General features: G+C 39.7%; 1 protein-coding gene and 1 long non-coding RNA gene across 4 annotated transcripts in view; one reads left to right on the top strand and one right to left on the bottom strand.

Moving 5' to 3' along the window:
- Positions 1-5,037, top strand: part of UBE4B (ubiquitination factor E4B) — a 65,978-nt gene extending 60,941 nt beyond the window's left edge. For all 3 annotated transcript variants that reach the window (XM_075121178.1, XM_048824790.2, XM_048824793.2), the window contains 3 exons: positions 2,272-2,446; positions 3,077-3,223; positions 3,713-5,037. In XM_075121178.1, coding sequence (XP_074977279.1) covers positions 2,272-2,446; positions 3,077-3,223; positions 3,713-3,774 — 384 coding nt within the window. In that variant the 3' untranslated portion in view covers positions 3,775-5,037. The remainder of the gene's footprint in view (positions 1-2,271; positions 2,447-3,076; positions 3,224-3,712) is intronic.
- A 7,611-nt stretch (positions 5,038-12,648) lies between these two features.
- Positions 12,649-15,868, bottom strand: LOC125624273 (uncharacterized). The gene is made up of 2 exons (XR_007353260.2): positions 12,981-15,868; positions 12,649-12,879 (listed from the first exon to the last, which is right to left on the bottom strand). It is a non-coding gene; the product is annotated as an uncharacterized LOC125624273 (long non-coding RNA).
- Between the last annotated feature and the right edge of the window lie 2,126 nt (positions 15,869-17,994).

Here is a 17,994-nt window from a genome sequence, read left to right as displayed (position 1 = left end):
ATTTGAAAGGACAAATGTTGGTCCAGGGTTTTGTTTTGTACAAAGCCAAGCTTTTCAGAATCCAAAGACCAATAGAAATGTTTCTAGGGCTGCTTAGACTTCTGATGGAAATGGTTTTAAAATAAGTAAATATTCCCCTTCGAGTGTGCACCTCCAAGCAGCAGAACTGTGCAAGTGGCTTGATTAATTCCCCCCCCCCCCCCCCCCGCCCTTCCTCCCGGCTGAGAAATACAGGAAGCAAACAGCATAAATAGAGAAAAGTAAATTGTAAGCTTTTTCCATTCTGATGATCTCACATGGTGTCAGTAATGTACCTAAAAAGATGCCTTTTGTTAGCTATCTATAACTTCTAAATTGACAGTGTCCCTTTAACACTATTCCAGTTCCTGCACCAATATGCTTTATTTTAGTTTGTCCCCACCTCGCTGCTGTGCATTTGAGTTGTAACTAGTACAAATGAGTTAAAGTTGGATAACATAAAGTGGCTTCTCATTTAAAAAAAAAAAAGTGGGGGGAGTGACTAGTGTCTTGGCAATAACAGGAAGGAAAATCCAAGAAAACACATGATGCTGTAATAGCGATTGGGTAAAAAGTATGTTCTAAAAGGTTGCCTGTATGTGGCAGAGATGTTCTAAAGCATTTTGATGGATCTCTGATTTGCAGTCCTAGTACGTAGAAGAAATTTGAAGAGCTTTGCCAGCCCCCAGGCACAGTGCCATAATTATGTTCTCCGCTCCAGGTTGGCATGGAGTTTGGGTGGGCACACTGTGTCCTGAGCATTGAATACAATGTTTCAGTGAGATCTATAATGCAGAGTAGAGAATTACCACTGTGTTTAGAACAAATTCCCAAAGAAAACAGCAACTCCTAAAACCCAGTATGTTAAATCGTGTTTGTTGCTTAACTCAGTCTCATACGGTGTAGTTTAAATAGGTGTTGGTTAAAAGAGGGCTTTTGAAACTATGAAAATAAAATTTAAAAGGCTTATTTCAAAGCCCAGCACTCTGAAGGTACATGTAGGTGGCTTTATAGTCTCCAGAACATGAGCAGTTTGCAAAAGTTCTTGTATATAGCTTTATTCTTAGTTGTTGATTAAACCGATGCGTAAGTCAGTTGAAGCTGTAAAGTATGCGTTCTGCCTGTGGCCGGTGTAGCTGCGCAGTTCCAGAAGCAGTGTGCTGCTGTTCCTGCAGTGTGCTGCATGGTGCATCGAACTGGCAGGCTCCCAGCAGGTACCAACTCCCTCACTGAGACTTCTTGCTGATTTTTGCAGCAGGATTTTTAAGGATCATTCCTCTTCTGTCCCTTCCCAGAATTGTCTTCCACTTCGTCACAGAGATAAACAGATCATCAGCCTATCCCCTATAGCAACTGCATGCCCATTTTTAGCTGGTGAATCTGATATTTTTCTTCCCAATGCACCTGATTACCAGTATCATCCTGGTGGGTGGGCTAGATACTCTGTGCTTTCATCCTTGTTTTCGAGATTTCTCCAGTGTCATACTGATTCCCACATCCCAACACTTGCATGGCATGTAACTACCCTTGGCAATAATTATAGCAGTTAATAATTCAGAAAAACCAAACTATAGGTGATGTTTCCACCAACATGTGCGAATTCATTTGTGTTCGTATTGTGCCTTGTGGAAAAAGATGACTCTATTCTAATCAGTTATCCCACTGTTGCAAGGCAGGGTGGGAGATTTGGGCGCACTGCTATTCCTCCTTACTGCATCACCTTGTGCCATGATCATCTCACAAGCAAATCAGGGTTGGGATGAATCCATTATTGGAAGAATACCTAAAAGAAATGATTGGGTGAGAGTGGTGGTGATTCAGTCGATGACACTCTTCCTTCTGAAAGCCTGTGTAGCTGAAGCTGCTATCCTTTTAGATGAAAGAGAAAATATACCACTTGTGTTCATAGTGTGTGTCACAAAAGAAAGGGTGGTAACCCAGGGGTTCTGAGTAAACACCAACTCTGACAATTAAGTTTGGCCTCCATAAACTGCTCTACAACTCCAGTTGGATATAGTACTCTTCATTTACTATCCTACATAGATACACAGTGGTCCAGAAGCTGCCCTCCGTCCCAGAGGTGGCTACGTTTCAGTGCTCAGTGAAGTGATCCCTATATACCTCTTGCCTACCTCACATTCATGTTAAGGCTTAATTAGTTTATTTTTACAAAGTGTTTTAAGATCGTTAGATGCTGTAACTGAGCAAAGGTGTCACAAGTTCACATTTTCTCTTTATTCTGCTTGTTTGCAGAGGTCCTACAGCAAAGAGCTATTTGAGGAGGTTATTTCAAAGATGAGGAAGGCTGGAATCAAGTCCACGATAGCAATAGAAAAATTCAAACTGCTGGCAGAGAAAGTGGAGGAAATTGTTGCCAAGAATGCCCGTGCAGAAATCGATTATAGCGATGCGCCAGATGAATTCAGAGGCAGGTTGATTTTTTTAATAACCTTTTGGGGGGAGTGCAGTTGCTTAAAGTATATATAAGGTATGTATAATTTAGACCTGTGATTTCTAATGGAAACAGCCTACTGTTCTCTGTAGTCCTGAATCTTCCACCAATTCAGTGATAACAGTTCAGGTTTGAGTGAAGAGAGCAAAGTTGTTCAGGGACTGCATTATTCATACCTAGCCATGTGCTTAGACCAGCTTTGCAAATGTGGGTCATAAAACAGTACAAGATCTCTGAGAGCCCAGTGAAATGCTCGCACTTTACACTTTGTTCTCCTTCCGAAGTTTATGTGAATGGACAGCTCTGCATTCTAGGGTAGCCTTCATCCCAGCAATTCCCCATTTCCAGCAGCAGTTGCCCACCTCTATGAGCTCTAATCTGATGGTATCTTCACTCCAGTTCTGGATCCGTTGGCAGGAGACACCTAAGAACGCTGCTTTTCCTCCCTTTGGGGTACCCTGTGTCACTTCAATAATGTATCTGGTCCTCAATTATCCAGAGAGATTCTCCAGGTCACTTCTGCGCTGTGAGGCATCAGGAAATCACTTATTTTTTTCCCCCTCTGTTTCTTTAATTTAATTACATAAGCTTCATCTGTCCCTTCAGATCCACTCATGGACACTCTTATGACCGACCCTGTGAGGCTGCCGTCTGGAACGATCATGGACAGATCAATCATCCTGCGACACCTGCTGAACTCCTCCACTGACCCCTTCAATCGGCAGACACTGACAGAAAACATGCTAGAACCAGGTAGCTCTGCCTTTTATTGATGGAGGGTTGTACCCTTGGGTATGTCTCAGACTTCTGTAGGGTAGTGTCATAGCCTGGATAGAGCAGCAGTCCAGTTCTGCCCTCCCCACTCTCAGCTTTGGCCCCGCGTCTCTCAGAAAATTTCTAAGTTTTATTCTTTGTGGTCAGTCTTTGTATTTTTCCCTTCTTTATCTGAATGAGTCCAGAGCTCCCACCATTTAGGCTAATGCATCTTCTAGTGGTAGGTAAATATTACATTCGCTTCGTCGATAGATAAAGTGAGGCAGAGAGAGATTAAGTGATTTGCCTGAAGCCACATGGCAAATTCATTATCAGCGCAGAAAATAGAGCTCTGGGGTTCCCTCTTCATTCTCTGTCCTAACCAAAGGACAGCACTATTTGTCCCATAGTTGTTTCACAGTTTAATGTTTCTATAACTTCACAAATTTCACATTAACTATTTAAATTCTTTTCTCTCTTCATTCCAAGTGCCAGAACTGAAAGAGCAAATCCAAGCCTGGATGAGAGACAAGCAGAACACTGATCATTAAAAACTCCCTTGCAGTGCATGCCAAGGCCAATGAGAAGAGCAGGGCATGGATTGATGCAGTGATGATGGTGCATATAATCCATTGGAAGCTGAAGACGGAATTAACGTTCAGGGTGCCCACCACCACTGACTTGTAATAATGACCAGAAGCATGTGGACGAGAAGAAAAGCAGCTTAATTCTTGTACATATATTTAAATGGTAACAATGGTCAATAGTGTGGAGGACAAATTAGGAAGTTTCTAATGTTACAAAACAAAGTCCTTCAATATGTCACGATTTGGGGGTTTTACAGCTGAATTATTTTAGCAAAAATGAATGGATCAGGGCAGCATCCCTTCAACTTTATTTTTTACAGCCAGATATTCATTAATTTGATTGTGGTTAGAACCTTGGACACTTTGCTGCTAAAATAACATTTTTCCCTCCCGTTTCCCCCCAAAACCTGCACTGCTGTCTTTTTTTTTTTTTTTTTTTTGTAATGCAAACAAAAACAAAACTCCACAGTGAAAATAGTCCTTCCCCTGCCCCCAGGAGAACATATTCTGTGAGATAATTGTGCCTGCAACAAAGTGTTAATCTTGGGATCGTATTTTTATATTATACATATTCGCATATTTGTTTTTTAATTGGTGTTAGCTGACACACAAGAATAATAATTTAAAAATTTTTTGACACACGGATTTTAAGTTGTTCTTTGAGATGTCCCTTTTCTTTGTGTTGAATAGAGAAAATCTTGATGCTCTGGTATTTTTGAAAAGCCTTATGATAGAACATATTGAAACAGCTGCTACCAAGGAGGTGTTTGGGAATGCCAGGACTTCAGTGACTTAAAATAAAGAAATAAATAAATTCTTTTAAAGCCGGAGACATCGTATGCTAAGTGACAGTTCTGAGCCGTGACACTTTGTCTCCGGAGAGTGGATCCTTTTATTCTTGGAGCCTGTAATTTGGAGTGGGGGTCATTTTTATGTTGCGTACCAGTTTGTATCCATGGCTTGGCCTTACCAAAGCAAAAAGGGTGCAGGAAATGTAGAATTTTTTTAGAAAAACTAAAAAACCAACAAAAAAAAAGATTTTTGTATTACTGCCCCCTGCTTAAGATACTTGAATTTCCTTTTTAAAAAGGATTTGAAACCGCAGTGTTTTAAAATTAAGCCTGTAAAAAAAAAAAAAGTTGTTTCTTTTGTTTTTTGCTGACAGTGTCCTCTGTTCAGTTCCTGACTCTTGAACTAAAATAAATGGTGATACACATTCGCAAGGAACCTTCTGTCTCCCCATCTTTCAGTGGCTTGTTGAAGGAGGGGAAAGGATGGAATGGTTAGGTGGGAATGGCTATTTTGCTGCTGGAAATCTTGCTGATAATCAGTTTAGGGTTCCAAAGGAAAAGCAATTAGACGTGAAAAGCTGCGTAAACATAAATGCCCATTCTCCTCTTGTGGTACCTTCAAGCTAAGGCTCTTTTTCCCAGCTGGGAGAGCCTCACGCCACTTCACATCCATTCCATAGCTGAGCAGGGAGTGAGGTGGACAGGCTCCAGAACAGAGGCTTGTTCAGCCTCTTCAGCCAGCCACAACGTAGATCCTTGAGAGATGTGGAATAAATGAGAAGAGGAAAAAATGTGAAGGGAGGAGTATTTCTCTGCATTGCTAGTGAAATGGAGAATCCTGGGGCGTGTGGATGAAGTCTTTTCTATCACTTCTTGGCTGATTTATCCATAACTCTTGACACTGAGGGCTTTAAAAACAAAACAAACCCCCACAAAAAAGCTACCCTTGAAGGAGCACTTACCATCACACTTGGTCATGGCTTTTGGGTTCTGCTATAACTGTGTGATGTCCAATAAGGAATGTCCCTTTCACAAACTCAATTTTTGTAAAGATAAGGCCTAATTAATTTTCTGTGTGTAAACACTGATTCATCTAACTACTTCCAATAGGGAAGACATCTAATTATCAAAGGTTTATTGCTTAAAACCATTAGAAAAGCTCTGCAAGAGTTATGAATTCATCATTAGTTTGCTGGAAGAGGCATATTCAGTAATGTGCTTGTTTGTTTTTAATGCATGATCTTCAAATTGTCATGGTTTCACCTTGACAGGCTCTGAACGTGTGTTTGGAGAAAGGAGAGATGGAAAAATTCTTAGTTCCCATTCAGCTGTTCCAAATTAGATATTTGCATTGATAGATTTGTCTCTTCTCTCTTGTGGCTCACCTCCTTCCTGGGCTAAGGATGCCTGAAACTATAAGCAATCTCATGCAGATCTAGGACTGATGATTAAAATGTGAAAAGTGCAAACTGAAGACAGAGGATCCATCCTTCATTGATTGAAACTGAGACTAAGTCAAATACATTCCTCACTAATTACAAGTATATCTTGTCTCGGCCCTGAGGGCTCCTTTTGTCTAAGTGGGCAGAAATCTCTCACTGCTATTTCTCTTTGAGTACTGTATTCAGTGCTTAATTTTTGCCAGGGCTGATTCCTGACACCTCTAGGTTTGACAGTTCATAGCCCTGGCACCTCTGGGCTTGCTGCATCAGTTAGGAATGTAAAACAATTGGTTGAGCCCTGGCACCTCTTTTCATTACCAATTAAACATTGACCGTATTCAATACAAAAGACTGATCCACAGTGGAATCTTATGCAGAAGGGTTATTGTTTGACCACCCTTTTCAATGGGAAAGCACAATAGAAACCTCACTCTTTAGTCTATATAAATAGTAGTTATGACACATGTGCATTTTCTTCCACTTCTTCCCATCCAAGCATCAACAGAATGACTCATTAGAATGAACTCAGGGCTGGTCTATACTACAAAATTAGGTTGATTTAACTAACATTGCTCAGGGCTGTGAAAAATTTCACACCCTATGTGATTAAGTTAAGTTGACCTAAGCCCTGGTACTATTTGTGGGTAATGGAACAGGCATGTCTAGCTCCCCCCCTGCAACCAAAGTGGGGCAGCCATTGGACCCATGCTGCAACTGAAAACTGGGGACAACAAATGAAGAACAGGTTTCAGAGTAGCAGCCGTGTTAGTCTATATTTGCAAAAAGAACAGGAGTACTTGTGGCATCTTAAAGACTAACCAATTTATTTGAGCATAAGCTTTCCTGAGCTACAGCTCACATCACATTCAACAGGAGTGATGTCAAAGCTTGAAAATCAGGGATCCAGAGGACACAGAGCAAAGAACCCCTGCCAGTGGTACACCTCTGCAGGTACACAGAGGTCTTTCTGGGGTTGCATCAACTCATCTAGATATTTGCCTAGTTTTACAACAGGCTACATAAAAAGCACTAGTGAAGTCAATATCAAGTAAAATTTCATATAACTTGTTTATACTGCTCTATATGGTATACACTGAAATGTAAGTACAATATTTACACCCCAATTTATTTATTATAATTATATGGTAAAAATGAGAAAATAAGCAATTTTTCAGTAATAGTGTGCTGAGACATTTTTTATTTTTAGTTCTGATTTTGTAAGTAACTTTTAAGTGAAGTGAAACTTGGGGGTACACAACACATCAGACTCCTGAAAGGGGTACAGTAGTCTGGAAAGGTTGAGAACCACTGGGATAAGGGACAAGAAATAGACCCCACAGTCACAGAACATGCCTGCTCCCCAGCTTTCCTCCTCCTCGTGTGATGGAGGGCTATCTTGGCCAGCAGGGGGTTGATAAAGAGATCTTGCAACTCCATATGGCCACAGATGCAGTGTGTAAAATGAGGTGTGGGAAGAAGTGCAGCCAGAACCTCAGTGTAAGGTGCTGAAGGAGAACAAAGCCCTGGTCAAGCAGACACCAAGAGCTACCTACTTAGTGCCTCTGAGCCGTGGATTTACTAGGGACACAAGAACCCCTTCCATTTCTGTAGTAGGTGTCTACACGATGGCACCTCTGCAGCAGCTGTGCTGCTGTAGCATTTCGCGTGTTGTCACACCTTTAGGAAGTTTCGTTAGGCTTATCCAGGAGAAGGGTGTGTGGTATGTATACTTGTTGCAGGATTTATAAGCCTACAGATGAAGTAATTTACTGTGGTTGATTTGGCTTTTTACTAGTGTAATCAAGATCAGAATTTGACCTGGAACATCTGAAGTGCTGCACTATGCTGTAGAACTACCATGGACATCAGTTATAACTCATCAAGGAAAGGCAGACAAAGGAAATAACTGTGTTTTGAGAAAACAAGACCAAATGTTTCAGAAAGGCATAGAATTAAGGAAGTCATCAAATCAAGCATAATAGCTTTTTGAAAGTTCAGCATTCATAGTGTGCTAGACCTAAGAAGGTAAGAAAATTATATGAAATTTAGCATAAATGTCATTACCATTTGAAACAGTGCCATCTTCATCTGGGATGGATTCAGGAACCTCTGATGAGCATGTGCAGTTGAAGGCTAATAAGTATCTTAATGAACATGTAAGGGAAATAATATAAATTAAAATCCCAAGTAAACAGTCTTCAAATGAGGAACAACAATTCAGTTGAATAAAAGCAGCTGGTCCCACCTTTGCTACATACAGCTGGAGCTGAAATATGGGGGAAATAGGTGGCTAAAACTTAGTTTGTGCTATCTGCTCTACAATATGTAGGGGAGGCTGCTTCTCTATGTTTTAGTGAATAAAAGCAGGAATCAGTTTGACGCTTGCTGTAATATTATGGCTGGGCATTTCAAAAAGATGTCTGCAAATGAGTTTATTAAACTTGCTGATCTGCATGTGTGAAGCTAGAGCCTGAGTTAAGGCTCCTCGGAAAGTTTCCTTAAATGTTGAAGAGGCCACCTCCACAGCAACCCTGGCCTCAGTCAGAGGAGAACTGAAGCCCAAATAAGAGAGACATTTTGGTTTTCAAAGTGGCAACAGAAAGCAATGGTACTTTCCAACCTGCTCTGCAGAGGGATAGCACACTGGTTTGAGCATTGGCCTGCTAAACCCAGGGTTGTGAGCTCAATCCTTGAGGAGTCCATTTAGGGAGCTGGGGCAAAAACTGGGGCTTGGTTCTGCTTTGAGCAGGGGGTTGGACTAGATGACCTCCTGAAGTCACTTCCAACCCTGATATTCTATGAAATAAAATTTAACTTACCCTGCCCCCCCATATGAAAAAATTATGAATGTCCTAGTCACTTGGTTTTTCACAGCAATCCAATTCATGGCTTCCAATCCAAAGCAGACTTTGATATTTGCATACTTGTCAACTGAAAAGCAGTACTGTGATTGTAACATTAGTGCTGTTTGGAAAGCATCCCATTCTTTCTGAGGGATTAGTTAGAGATCATCAAACTGGATTTATAGCAGGAATCTAATAATACCAATGACCTGCATGATTCATAGCATTATGCATGGAAATAAGGCATAAGTTTTTAACAGGGAGAGTAATTCATCATTGGAACAACTTACCAAGGGTTATGGTGGATTCTCCATCACTGACTTCTTAAATCAAGATTGGATGTTTTTCTAAAAGATCTGGTCTAGGAATTATTTTGGGGAAATTCTATGGCCTATATCAGCGGTTCTCAACCAGGAATACATGTATCCCTGTGGGTACACAGAGGTCTTCCAGGGGATTCATCAACTCATCTAGATATTTGCCTAGTTTTACAACAGGCTACATAAAAAGCACTAGCGAAGGCAGTATAAACTAAAATTCCATGCAGACGATGACTTGTTTTGACTGCTCTATATAGCATACACTGAAATGTAAGTAAAATATTTGTTCCAATCCATTTATTTTATAATTATATGGTAAAAATGAAAAAGCAAGTACTTCTTCACTAATATTATGCTATGACACTTTTGTATTTTTATGTCTGATTGTGTAAGCAAGTAGTTTAAGTGAGGTGTAACCTGGCGGTACGCAAGATAAATCAGACTCTTGAAAGGGGTACAGTAGTCTGGAAACATTGAGAGCCACTAGCCTACTTGCACCAAATAGCCATCCATTCTCCTCTCCCTGGACAGGTTTCTTGTATGACAGAATATAGCATCTTCATGGAAAGGGCTATCTTAGTGCATTTCTAGAACACCATGTAAACTTTCCCACACTATATAATGATTTCATAGTAATACAGGCTACTATAGTCAACTATGCCATACTATGCCATACTATGGCAGTATGATACATCACTATCTTTTTACTACTGCCTTCTCATTCTCCAGGAAACAAAGATTAAGGCCAGAAGGGACCATAACAATGTTGTCTGACTCCTGCATGACAAATCCATCACCAAATGATTCCTGTATTAAGTCCATAACTTCTGGATGAGCTAGAGCATATCTTTTAGAAAGACATCATGTGATGGAGAAGCCATCCTCTTCTTCTAAGTTGTTCCAATGTTTAATTACTCTCCTATAAGAAGTCTGATTTCTAGTATGAACTTATCTAGTTTCAGATCCAGTTGCTGGATCTTAGATATTTGTCTGCTAGATTAAAGAAATCTCTTACTGTCAATCTTTCCCACCCATGTAGATACCTAGGCCAGGTCTACACTTAATGCTACAGCAGTGCAGCTGTACAACGTGTGGTGAAGACATTCTACGACAATTAAAGAGAGCTCTCTGATCAGCATAAAAAAACCACCCCTGGGAGTGGCATAAATTATCTCAGTAAGAGAAGCTCTCCCACCAACATAGCGCTGTGTACATTAGCACTTACGTTAGTGTAACTTCTGTCACTCAGGGGGGTGAAATATTCACCCCCGAGTGACATACATTTTGCCGACATAGGTGGTAGTGTAGATATAGCCTTCGATCATGATCAAGTCACCACTTTAACCTTTTCTTTGTCAAGCTAATTAGATTGTGAGCCCTTCTCTAGGAGTAAACTTCTCTAAAGTGCAGACATGAGAAGTGGACAGTCTTCCAGTAACTGTCTCAGCACTGATGCATGCAGTGGTGGTAACATCTCCCTACTTCTACTCAGTATTCCCCTACTTATACAGATAAGTTTATTGCCTTTGCTCTCTTAACCAGTTGCATCATACTGTCAGCTCATGTTCAACTCGTTATCCACATGACACAAAGCTCTGTGGTGTCACTGCCTTCCAAAATACTCTCCTCCACCTTGTGCGACCTACATTTTGGTTTCTACTATACATAAACCTTACATTTAATTGTATTAAAGTGCATGTTGTTCAACAGACTATGCTGTAGAACTGAACTGTCATTTACTCCTCCACTGTTTGTCTGTTTTACCAGGAATGATAAGTGTTCTTCCAAGTTGGGTTGATAGAGAGATTGGATTGGACCAAAAACAGATTAATGTGGGGGGGCCCCACTGGAAGATGATTTCCCCATTTATGATTAGTTAAGGATGTGTCATCCAGTCAATGGCTTGGTACTGTTAACCATTCACTGTTGGGATTCAGAACATCCTCATCTTGTCATCAAAGGGCATTGCTGCTTCAGCCACTGAAGGAGCCCCTTCTGCTCCTCTTATAGGGCTTCATATTAAAAAATAGTTTCTCCAACTCATTTAAGCACAGGAATATAAAAACAAACCCTTACCTCTCTCTAACTTTTTAGGAAGCACATCAAATTAATGTTTTGGTGGCACTCAACTATACTTGTATGTATTAAACTAGTGCGGATGTATGCAATCGTTACAAGAAAAATGAGGAAATGTTATGTAACAAGACTATATGATTGTAAATTTTTAATCAGGGGGTTTGGGGTTCTGCAAGTTATTGTCGGAGCCCTGAAAGCTTATTTTCTATTACATTTTCCTCTTTAAATCCACACCTATTCAAAAAGCTCTGTATTGTAGTGATCAACCATCCCAGCATCGGAGTCTGGATTATCTGGACTCCAGCAGCATTTCCCCTTCATTTGGTCAGAAGTATCTCAAATAGCAGCATAGAGGGGTTCCAGCACCTTACAGAAGTGAAGGCTTAAGACCAAAATGTTTCACAAGGCCATGGAGGTACAGTGATCCAGTAGGGTTCCACTCTGCCTGCTGGGGTCATGGGCAACTTGTGCATGGGGGAGTGTGCAAATGAGCAGCTCTGTTCTCAGTGTCAATCCAGCTGTGCATGGGGTATTGGGTTAATCCTCCATTATGACATTTTAGGAGCTAGTCTTTTTGGGCTGTTGGAGAAGGACTGCCAAAATGAAGATGATTCTAATATAACGGAAGAGTTAGATGACAAGGTACAATGCCTAAATACAGGCAGTGTCCTGTATTTAGCAGAGGTTGCCAAAGGACGCACAAAGAATTTAACATTTAAGCACTTCCCAAACGCAAAAACACAATCACTATTTTGAGATTTAAGAATCCCCATGTCTTCTGTCAGGTTGCTACCTATATGTAGAAAGAACAACCACCTCGCTCCTGTATGCCATTCAACCTCCCGCCTCAATATTCACCTTTTTCCCCCACAATCTCTAAACTGATTCTCTAATTATATCCCTTTAAACAATTTTAAAAGTTATTCTAAATAAACCAAAACTTAAGAACTAGGGTACTGCAGCTGTACTATGCAAACAACCTCAGCCTTATTCTACATATTCCTCCTTCCTTCCCTCCTCTCCCCTGCTTCTCCCTCTCTCCCAAAGTTCCTCTGAACAGGAATTATGTCACACACCATATACACTTAACTGGATATTAAAGAAATATGTTAACCATCACAATTTGTAATGGGGATGTTCTGTAATCAAGCTCAAGCTTTGGGTGCATTGTGTCTCTACTATACAACGAATCTGTGTTGTAGCCAGGTTAGGGGACAAATGTCTTAACTGTAGTGTAGATACTATCTTAAGAAGTTAGTATACATTTTGGACACACTGTAATCCCATATGTTAAAATACATCCTTTCATTTAAAGAAACCTCTATTTGCCTCCCTTAATAGAAGAAAAGACACACACACAAAAAAATTCCTCAGGTCAGTCATTATAGGATTCATAAAACAGAAAAATTGATCTCTTTGAAAACAATACAGAAACTAACATATTCTTCAGTCAATTACTGTCCAAAACAACCAAGATACAGCCCTCAAACAAAATATGGGATCAATCCAGTACCTTTTGAAAGGGCTCATGTTACTGGACTCCTCTTACCGCATGTGTGTCTGGAGGAAGTTATTGTTGCTGACAGAGACTGATACACTGGAAGAAGAGATCAGAGGAGAAAAAATAGTAGAAAATGGAGAAGTTATACCTAAGATATTTAAAAAAAAAAAAAAAAACAACCCTGAAATAATACTTACCTCTCTCAAAATCCTCAGAATGGGGGACACATGTTTTCTCTCCTGTACTCAGAGCTTTTTATTTTTATTCCTTCATGCTGCATTTTCATCTAAATTTTTTTACACACAGAGGAAGGGCTGATGATTCATGCTGCGTCACATACACCAAAAAGAGCAGTTTTTCCTGATTTTAATTTTTAAGGGCATCTTGGAAATGTGTTATGCCAAGACATTTTTGGCAGTCCCAGTTTGGATGCTTTTTACTGTCATTGTTTTACTGCCTTGGGAGCATGCAATGTTTAGCGTCTTTGAAATGATTGTTACAACAGCTCTTCCATTATTTTCTACCTGTTTCCAGTCACGTTGCTGTAATTGCTGAATCTGCTTTTGCCGATGTTATTGTACCAAACTGTCTCCAGCGATGACATAGTAGAGTGATAATTTCCTTCTCTTCTGCTATTCAAATCAGATGAAATTCATCCCTGTATGTGGGGGATACCACAATACATATGCATCACTTCAATCCCACTTAAACCTTCAAAAGATGGGGTCCTTCAGAAGAGACGGTAGGACTCATCTAGTGCATAGGCCATGAGTTCAGGTGACATATGCATATACTTAATGCTGACCCCTTACAGAGGGGTAAATTTTATCCACAGTGAGTTTTGTGCTCTGAGTGAAAGAAGGGATGGACACTGGAATCAGAAGACTGCATATGCTTTTGGGAGTGATATTGCTAATGTTGTTTGTTTTGTAAAGTATTTTGTATATTTCCTGCACTACACAGATAATTTAGATGACATTGCATGGGGATTTAGGGTCAGAGACAAATTATTAGACCAACAGATTCCAGGTCACTTGCACCTAGATATGCAACTTTACTGAGCATTGTAAGAAATTTCACCTGCGTCCATTGAGGTCACTCTGTTGCGTTTGTATTCAGGACTGTTCCTACATAGAGCATTTAAAGAGCTGGTGTGTGGATGGTTGTTTTGTAGTTTAGGAAGTTCTGGGTTATTTTGAATGGACACTGTGTGAGTCAGTTACGTTAACTATGTATTGTCTATAACTGCTCCACGTTATATCAGTCAGAACATAAAATCACTAATTACCTACAAGTTGACATGGGGTCAAGCTGCAGTGTTGAAACAGACAGTAAAACATGCTTGGAGTAAGGGGATATGTCAATCTGCAATTCTGGTTCATTCCATTAGTTGAACAGGAGCTAGTCATTAAGTTTGGCTCTGGACTCTCCTAAATTTCAAGGTGGTTTGGATCTGGGTTTCTGTTCAGATCCATTTCTAATTATAAGTTTAAAGCAATAAAGAAAAAATTTGCTTGTTAGTGTTGGGGGAAATTTATTCATGACGTAACTTCAGTTACTTCAATGGAGTTATACCAGGGACCACTTTGGCCCATTCAGTTTCACCCATCAGGTGAACTAGCTCATACTTAGTTCACACAAAGAGTGTATTTTATATACCTTGTAACTGACAAAGGAAAAAACAAACACCTAAGAACCTGCATGTAATGCCACTCCATATGGAGACAGTTTAAGCCTCTAGGTATCTCCTCCTAATATCCTTTTTATCCTTTACAGAAAAGCGATTAGCCCAACACCCACTCAAGGAGCACACTGTGCTATTCCTTTCTGCAATCAATCCTTAGGTACGGTTATATTTGTTCAGTTTACAGACTTGTATGAAATTTAGTGGTGAGCCTCCTGAAGACCCTTTCTTCTTCTGCCCATGTGTCTGGAGACCATCTGTCACTGCACAGAAATTCCTATAAATGACAACTTGGGATTTTTTTAAATCATGGTTTTAAGACCTAAATTAACTGATATGAGGTTGTTCCTAATTATTAAAAAAGTCTGTTATAGAAAAATGATGCATGAACTGCAATTCAGGAGAGAGAAATGGTTCACAGGATCTTTGAGTGAAATTAAACACCTCCAGCTGTTGCCAGGGAAAGCTGTGGGATACGGTGACAACAAAACAGATATCTAACATTTACAATTTATAGTAGGCTTTTAAAGATAAGATTTTTAAGAAGGCAATGTCAAACTCTTTAAGCACCAGATTCAATCTTGCTTAGAATCTGGATAATTTATCCAGATTCTTTGTTTACTTCTAAATCTAATACTCTCATCAACAAGAACTTGAAAACCATAACAATGGTATTTTATAAGACCTATAAAACCACCTTTTGTTCTTGCTTTGCAGGTTCTGCAGCAATGTTTAACTAGCAAGTAAGGTTTCCACATCTGTACTGACTATCATGCTACCATGCAAAGAATCACTATGAATGCAAGTTAAAATTGTAGCTGCTAAACAAAAACACATGTTCATGTCAACTTCATCCAAAAACACATGGGGGGGGGGGGGGGGAAGGGAAATAAATGTTTGCCAAATAGAAAAGGGCTTAAATAATAAAATCCCCCACCCCATTTTCAAGCTTCTTAGAAGGTGTCAGAAGGAATTCAGATTAATACAACTAAATATTGAACACTGATTGAGAGGAACAAAAATAAATCTTGTACTGGATATAGAAATCTTGGGTATCAAACATCTGCAAAAGAAATTGTGCTTACTAAAGGACTAGCACGATAGTACAACTCTTCAGTTTGTTGGTTTATGTTCTGGAATGCTCAGTTTAAGTCTATGATATTGTGGTGAGAGACACTGCCTTGCAACATTCAACAGCAACCCCTCCCGTTAACTCAGGAGGAAAATCCAGTTCTCAAGGGAGTCCCATCCATTTCATCTCTGCCAAAAGGACAGTGCTGCAAGCAAAGGCCTGGAGAAATACAAGCAGGCAGCCTCAAAGCTCCAGCAGATATACAGAGTAATATCACTCCACACAAGAGATTTAATCTTTAATCTTAATTTAAAATATAGTTTCAAAAACTAAGATTTAAATACAAAGACAGCAGGAAGATTTGCGGTGTTAGGATGATGCTGAGAGACTGGATTTCAATCTCTAGAACCACTCAAGTTTTAGTTGTGGAAGGGGTATGAAATTTTGCAGTTGGAAAGCTGAAGGATTGGAATGTGATCAGAATATCTGTGAAAGATGAACAGACTATCAAAAGCAATATGCAGACTCTGAGGTCTGCTAAAATGAACATCAAGACCTATTGATGCGATAGGTAAATATTGACCTTAGTTTTACCTTAGTAAATAAACAGTTACCTTGATGAACAATAAAGCCTGATGGCCACCAAAAAATGAAGGCCATATATGTATCGTTGCACATGTGCTGAATAACAAGCCATAGGTTGAAGCTGGAAATAATTTCTATGGCTGAAGGTATTTCACAATTGTGAATTCTTCCTTTTCAATTAATAAGGAGAGAGAGAGAGTGAGTTAAAGATACAGCAAAATTATTATTCACCTCTGATAAACAGGCAAGAAGCAGACATTTGCATATCATCTAGTTCGCTCATCGGAAGTACAAATAATCATTTTCACTGAATTTAGTTGCCTTCAGGATGCATTTGTTTTACATTGATGACCTGCATAGTTAACATTGCTCCAGACCTCCCTATTATTTTCGTGGTAGAATCTGACATGATTGTTTTTATCAGTTCATGAATGAGAATTTTCTTCTGCAGCTACTATTTTTCTACCCTGAAGGAAGTCTGGCAGCAAGCTCAGGCTGGGGAGAACGCTAACTAAAACAAGGAATACAACACTGAACAGAAGAGACACTAACATCAACATTTTCAGGAGTGCCCCCTGATTTATGTGCCACTTTGGGCCTGATTTTCAGGGGTAATGAGAATCCATGTCTCCTTTTGAAGTTGTAGGTGCTTAGCCCTTATATCAGAACCTAACATGTCTCAAATGGAGCACCAAAAGTTGAGGCACCCAGAACTAATTGCCACTTTTGAATATTTTGGCCTTATTTGTGCAAAATGCTGCCACCTCTGACACAACAGAGTATTACATGTTAATCACTCTGAGGACCAGAAGCAAGAGAAAGCCTCATGGCCACACGCAGCACAGCACAGGCTTCCCTACTGACAGTTCCAAAAAAAAAGATCTGTGACTTCATCATTCTTTATTATTGGATGACCTCAGACAACAGCGGATCTGAAAAAATTGAACTTGACATGGTCTGCTAGGATTCAAAATCTTGACACTTTGCTTACTAAATTAGTAAATGGAGTTTTGTGGAACAGGTAGAAAACCAGAATTTATTCATGCATGCAAGATTTTTCTCTATATTTTGATATAGGTATACATGCATTCACTTACACTGCAAATATCTGGCAATTAACCACATAACTTATATGTCTGTGTCTATCCAAGTATCAGGAAGAAAGGAGTGCACTGCACTGAAAGCCCTTATTAGCAGACTATGAAGATAGTTGTATTTTAAGCCAAATCAGACAACCAAATGTATCCTGGGCTGATCTGATTTCATTGTCCTAATACTTCAAAACTGTGTAGCTTTAGCAGGACTACAGACTGGAAATTTGGAATAGTTTAAAAACCTCACACCAGCTCTTTAAAAGTGTTGATTAAATGACAATTTCGGTGGGCCAAGAAAAGTGCCATTTCTCCCATCCATAACGCTGTACTTTCCCTCAAAGGAAGAACTGTGAGTTTTTACCTCCCTCTTATTAATTCACTCATTGCCTTTGCTCAAGGGCGTATGTTGAGCTTTCTCCTCCTTCCAATTCATTTTTCCCTAAAGTAGCATAGGCCAATCTATATAGAGCTAGAAAGAGTTTTTGAGCAGATTGTCACTACAGATCAATTTTTAGCATGAAGCAGTAAGACATACACCATGAATATTTAAAGCACTCAAATATAACTTTAGTTTACACAACAAATTTATAAAAAATATTTAAACTTTCACAGGTAAACAAATGGCCATGAGAATGTGTAAAGATGCCAGTTTGTAGCTCTAGACAACTCAAGCTGTCTCGTACCCAAAAATGCCCTTCTAAAGAGAAGACTACAATATATTTCTGTACGTGAAATTTACTTTAATTGGGCCTAATCCCGCACACACTGCTGTAGGT

The sequence above is a fragment of the Caretta caretta genome, chromosome 18 (genome assembly GCF_965140235.1).
Source record: "Caretta caretta isolate rCarCar2 chromosome 18, rCarCar1.hap1, whole genome shotgun sequence".
Classification (NCBI taxonomy): domain Eukaryota; kingdom Metazoa; phylum Chordata; order Testudines; family Cheloniidae; genus Caretta; species Caretta caretta.
This window is presented reverse-complemented; position numbering and strand designations above follow the sequence as displayed.